The sequence below is a fragment of the Gastrolobium bilobum genome, unplaced genomic scaffold (genome assembly GCF_033153095.1).
Source record: "Gastrolobium bilobum isolate Gb01-03AN ecotype WA unplaced genomic scaffold, APGP_CSIRO_Gbil_v1 utg44712, whole genome shotgun sequence".
Classification (NCBI taxonomy): domain Eukaryota; kingdom Viridiplantae; phylum Streptophyta; class Magnoliopsida; order Fabales; family Fabaceae; genus Gastrolobium; species Gastrolobium bilobum.
This window is the reverse complement of record NW_026895981.1, coordinates 76281-82500: the sequence shown is the minus strand read 5'-3', so window position 1 is coordinate 82500 and position 6220 is coordinate 76281. Positions and strand designations below refer to the sequence as shown.

The 6220-nt window shown below is 32.5% G+C and overlaps 1 protein-coding gene across 2 annotated transcripts; it reads left to right on the top strand.

The window, feature by feature from the left end:
• Positions 1–2262: 2262 nt before the first annotated feature.
• Positions 2263–5041, top strand: LOC133297103 (probable L-type lectin-domain containing receptor kinase VII.2). 2 transcript variants are annotated; one of them, XM_061496168.1, is made up of 2 exons: positions 2607–2787; positions 2910–5041. In XM_061496168.1, the coding sequence occupies exons 1-2, from the start codon at positions 2737–2739 to the stop codon at positions 4479–4481; spliced, it is 1623 nt and encodes a 540-aa protein (XP_061352152.1). In that variant the 5' UTR covers positions 2607–2736; the 3' UTR covers positions 4482–5041. The 2 variants fall into 2 exon arrangements, with proteins under 2 accessions (XP_061352151.1, XP_061352152.1); XM_061496167.1 differs by having other exon boundaries at positions 2263–5041.
• The last annotated feature ends 1179 nt before the right edge of the window (positions 5042–6220 follow it).

The following is a 6220-nucleotide window of genomic DNA, read 5'->3' as shown; positions in this document are numbered from 1 at the left end:
CATTTTACATAAGATAAACAACTCTCCTACACACAAAAAGGAGATGAGTCTCATCATTCTTTTTTCTCTCTCCTCTTATCTGTGGGTTCCACTTATACTTTTATTTCTATAATGTAAGATAATTTTTCCTACAACATAATAAAAATATTTTTTTTTCAATATTCTAATCAATAAGGTGTGCCGGTCATTATCAATTTATCATGCATGCATTCAAATATGTTTATATATCATTGGTTAGTGGGCCCAAACAACTTTCTCCGAAGCTACAAGCTGTTGGGCAGTGGGCCCAAACCACTTTCTCCGAAGCTGAGATTACCATACGAAGGAATCACACGATAAGCATAATCTAATCCTTTATAATTAAATAAATATATTTCTGCAGTGACCAGACAATCATTACAACGTGGCGTATTTGTTTATTTATATTTTTATAATAAGACAATCATAATTCACATCAAACAATCAGACTTATCTGTCACTACTGTTAAATTTCTCAGGGAACTTTCATTGATGCTGTATTTAAAATGAGCGATTAAATATCTATTTTATTGATTAATTTATCGTAAATGTTTAACAATATTTAAATCCACAGGAAAATTCACCATGTATATCAAAAACATAAAAAAATAATAACAAAATAACAAAATATTTCTTCATCATGTTCCATAATTATGAAAAATTATTATTTAAATTTATTTTTAAAATTAATATATATATATATATTAGTTTTAATTTAAAATAGATAGTAATCTTAAATTAGTAAATAATTTTTTTATACATAGTAAGTAATTTTAAAATATATAGTATGTATTTGTTTTTAAAAAATCTACACTCATTATATACAACCGATATAAATTGGCTTATTAACTGAAAGAGATGAAAAACAAAAAAACATTTCAACGTCACAATGTACACAACAACACGTAACATTATTTTTACATTGATGGCAGATAAATTATTTATATTCACTCTTAAAATGATATCATTTTAATTTTAAAAGATTAAAAAATTATAATAATAAAAATTATTATTACTTAAAATAAATTATAATTATAAAAATACTTTAATTTCTACCCTAAATTATGTGATTAAATACAGATAAATTATTTGCAGTCATCGCAGAAAAAACGAACCTTTTAACAAATTACATCATGCTATTGTAATTCTAATTATTGTTATTGTTAATTTTTTGCTGGAGATTGTGATTATCTAATGCATAATTAATCTTGATTACTGTAAAATTTAATTTTTCAAAAAATATTTCAATAGAATTTAAATTATAAACTATTTTGATACTTAATTAAAGTATAACTTAGTTCTTTTTCCCGGTAAAAATGAATATTTTAAATCGAGAAGAAAAAGTCTATAGATAAAGTACTCAAAAAAATGTTTAACTTGAAATCCAATTTCATTAAAGTCGCTCCTTCTTCTGTAACTTAAAAAAAAAAAATTCAGACAATTCATACTATAAAATTTAAAATAAAGTAATATAAATTTTGAAGTTCGAATTTTGGGCCATCTATAGATTATTTTAATTAATAAAATCAAATGCTTAGCAAAAAGAAAATGGACAAAATATATTGCAAAATCAAACACTCAAACCATCAATGCTAAAAAAAAAAAAAAAACTAATTCATTTCCTTTTTCTTTTTGAAAGAAAGAATAGATTATTATAAAATTATGAGATGAAGATTTTATTAATGCTGTCATAAAATAATATATTAATACATTACAGAAAAAATGAAATTTCGTAAATAGGAGATATATATAGTAACCAGTTTTTTTTTTTATTAAATATGTTGATAATATACTATCAAATGTAAACAAAATTTAAACAAAAATTAAACCTCAAGTCCCTCTTTAATTAAAATCTTGCCCTTTTTAATTAGGAAAAAATTAAAATTTAAAAGGAGTTGTCACGTCTCTCTCTCCCTCCCCGATTGAAAAAAGTGCTCAGCACTAATAAAAGATTTCTCCTTTAACTAACCTTCTTTGGTGACATCATGGGTCAGTTGTCGTTGTATACGTGTGGAAGAAAATATTTGAACCACATGTTCCTTCTCATTGATTTATTTAAATAAATTAATTGACTGTTTTGCTAGCCCAGATTATGGTCACCACTAATAATCTTATTTTTTTTTCTTTAATTTATGTGTTAATTAATTAATTAACTACTAATTACCTTTTTTACTTTGAATGTTGCTACACTTATAAGTTACAAGTTTCCATCAAGTCAACTTTCCCTTTTTGCTAGCCGCCAGCAACACCAGCGCTTGTGTTTTTCTGGTCAAATGAAATCTTAATGTAACGAAAAACCAGCATTTTAAGGTTTTCTTCTTGTTCAGTGCAGCATAAACCAGGTTTTCTCATTCACTCCCTTTGTTTTGCTAACTATAATGTCTCCTCGTATGTGTTTCTTCCTCCTCGTACTTAACAAAACTCTTGTACTTCTAAGTTCAGTCTCAGCAACTGAATTTGTGTATAACAGAAACTTCAACTCCACCAACTTGAAGCTCTATGGGAATGCCACCATCCAAAACTCAGTTCTTACTCTCACAAACGAAACCTTTTTCTCCATTGGTCGTGCCTTTTACCCTTACAGAATACCTGTGAAACCGCCAAACTCTTCAAACCCTCTTCCCTTTGCAACCTCTTTCATCTTCTCCATTGCTCCTTGTAAGAATTTCCTTGTTGCTCATGGTTTTGCTTTCATGTTCTCGCCTCTGATGGCCATAAATGGAGCACTCACGGGGAATTATTTGGGCCTTTTTAACCGCTCCACTTCAGGTAATTCTTCCAACCATGTTTTTGCTGTTGAGTTTGATGATTTTAGAAATGAGGAGTTCAATGAACAAAATGATAATCATGTGGGGGTTGACTTGAATTCAATGATTTCTACTTATTCGGAGCCTGCTGGTTTCTGGGGTGGAAGAGATGGTGAAGAAATGGAGAACTTGAAGCTGGCTAATGGTGAAAACTATCAAGTTTGGATAGAGTTTGAGAATTCACATCTTAATGTTTCTATGGCCCCAGCAGGGAAAAGGAAGCCTCAAAGGCCTTTGATTAGTAAGCCTATTAACCTTTCTGGGGTTTTGTTGGATGAAATGTATGTGGGATTTTCTGGATCAACAGGGAGAATGGTGGACGTTTGTAGAATTCTTGCTTGGAGTTTTAGCCATTCAAACTTTTCAATTGGTGATGCTCTGCAGACCAAACATTTGCCCTTGTATGTGCATCCAAAGGCATTGATGTTTAGATCAAAGGGTTTCATTTTCGGTGTCATTTTTGGTGCGGTGTGTTTCATTGGTTGCTGCATTTTGGTGTTTTGCAGTTTGTCCAGAACCAGAAGGGAAGAGAAAGAGGAAAAAACTGAAGATTGGGAATTGGAGTATTGGCCACATAGGATTAACTATCAGGAGATTTGTGCTGCAACAAGCGGATTCTCTGAGGAGAAAGTGATTGGGATTGGAACAAGTGGGAAAGTATATAAAGGGATTTTGAAAGGAGTAGAAGAAGTTGCAGTGAAGAGAATCAATCATGACACTAAGCATGGAATGAGAGAGTTTCTGGCAGAGATTTCAAGCCTAGGCAGAATGAAACACAGAAATTTAGTGGGTTTCAGAGGTTGGAGTAAAAGCAAAGGAGGAAAATTGATACTTGTTTATGATTACATGGAGAATGGGAGCTTGGACAAAAGGATCTTTGAGTGTGAAGAGACCATGCTGCTGAGCTGGGAAGAAAGAATTAAAGTTCTACAAAACGTGGCTTGTGGAATTTTATATCTACATGAGGGTTGGGAATTTGAGGTCTTACATAGAGACATCAAAGCAGGTAATGTACTACTTGACAAGGATATGAATGCCAGATTGGGAGATTTTGGGCTTGCAAGGTTGCATCACCAGGAACATGTGGTTGACACAACAAGAGTAATAGGGACTTTGGGGTACATGGCACCAGAACTAGTCCGAGTTGGGAGACCATCAACTGCAACTGATGTGTATAGTTTTGGAATATTGGTTTTAGAAGTTGTATGTGGGAGAAGACCCATTGTAACAGATAAGCCACCATTGGTTGACTTGGTATTTTCCCTTATGGAGAGAAGGGAATTGAGTTGTGCCATTGATGAGCGTTTGAAGGCTCAAAGTGGTTATTATAATAACACTGAGGAAGCTAAGAGACTGCTTCATTTGGGTATGTTATGTGCAAGTTTAGACCCTTGTGTTAGGCCAACAATGAGGCAGGTAGTGAAAGCTTTGGAGGAAATAAAATGCAATGAGTGTAACGAAGACTGCATTCATATGGGTCTGCTTGGAAAAATAAACTCAGCAGCATCGTGGTCTAGGAGTTCTCCAAATTCTGCCCATGTAAATTATCTTACTTTTGATGAGATTTTGCAGACCAAATTTTATTCTACGGCATCTTTAAGCATCTCTTGTCCCAGCCCACAGCCAGAGCCAGATTTTGTTTCAGAAGGAAGGTGAGAATTGAAATTGATTCAATCATTATGTTACTATTCAGATTTCAGAGAGCCTCGGATGCTGTTGTCACGTGGCAAAGATTTTTCATTTGTAAAGTGCAAGCATTTGCATATAAATTTGGGGTGCTTATTTTCCCTTTTTCGGTGCCATACAAAAATTCAAATTTCTTTCTTAAATACTTATGTTCAGAGTTCTTTCTTGAGATAAATCTAAATGCAACATAGACACAGGTTTTGTAAAATTTTAATGATATTGTTCTTGTCAGTTAGCTGGTCCAAGAATGGAGGCCAATACCATAAGCTCATAAGGCTCCTGCTATACCAGCGCTGTTGTGACAGAACTGCCATGACAGCACTAATATGCCAGTGTTAACATATCAGGAGTGAAATTTTAGTGCACCCGGTGCACAATAGATTCGATGGGGCGAACCAATGAGAAGCCGATATTTTAATCCAATTGTCATGCTTTTAATGGAAGGTCCACCATGCACCCGGTGCATATTAAATATTTCCACATATCAGATATCTCAACGTAAGACACACAAAGTCCTACGTTGGGACATCTCTCCCTCACTTTATCTCTGCACGCTCACAGTGCTTACAAGATACCTTGTCCAAGCAAGGCATGGCTAGAGTGGCTTTTCTCCCACACATGAAAAGCTCAGCCTCACCTATAAATACCCTCTTCATCTTTCACAAAGACACACTATACACTTCTTGCATGAAATGTTATGCTGCTATTATAAAGAGCCACTATAACCATATTACACACCGCCCGTTGACACAACACCTGAGAAACCCCCATAAAGCCTTGATTCATATTATTGCTGCTTAAGGACGTCCCTAGAGTGATACACTCAGCCCATTGAGGGTTACATGTCTAGTTCTCTAGCACTACTACAGTTCAGAGATATACATTTGCAACAGAGAATAATAATCTGAGGTGTATGAAACTATGGAGCCCACCCCTGAAAAAATTAAGCTCTATTAGAATGTGATTTTATTTTTGTATTTCAAAATCTGTTTTGAATATAAATTCTGAAAACTAATTTTGAAATAAAAGAACAATAAAACTTGTTTGAGTGTAGTTAAATTTAAAGTTATAAAAAAGTTGTAATTATTTACAAAAATATCATTAATGAAATTTAATAGTTACAAGATTGTTACCGTAAAGTAATTTAAAATTAAAAAATAAACAAAATTTGTTTATATAAGTGCCATTAATAAATTCTCGTATTTACAAAATTATTATCGCAAAAACAAAAAATAACTTTTGAGAACATCCTTAAGTTGTTTTGTTTTCTTAGCTTTTAAAACTAAAAAACAATCATTGTTTTGGGATTTTTTTTTGAAACAACTATTTCCAAACAATTTTTTTTTTTTTTTACTTTTTTATTTTAAAATTTCAAAATCTGTTTTTAGGAACAGAAATCAAACATGTCATTAGTTTTCTTTTTTCTCTTCACCTCTTTATTTTGTTCAAAACAAAACTCTAAGAACCTGTTTGGAGCACCTGTTAAAGAAGATAGGATAGGATAACTTATCATACCCTATTTTTATCTCTTGTTTGGTGGGTTAATAGGATATGATTAGCTTATCCTATTGTCTCATTTTATCTTATTCAATATATGATTTCTTATCCTATGGAGGAAGTTGGGTTAGAATTCAATAGGATAGGATACCAATATTGGATACCCAATATATCCCCACGCTACCCCATATATCCCTATGCTATCCAAAATA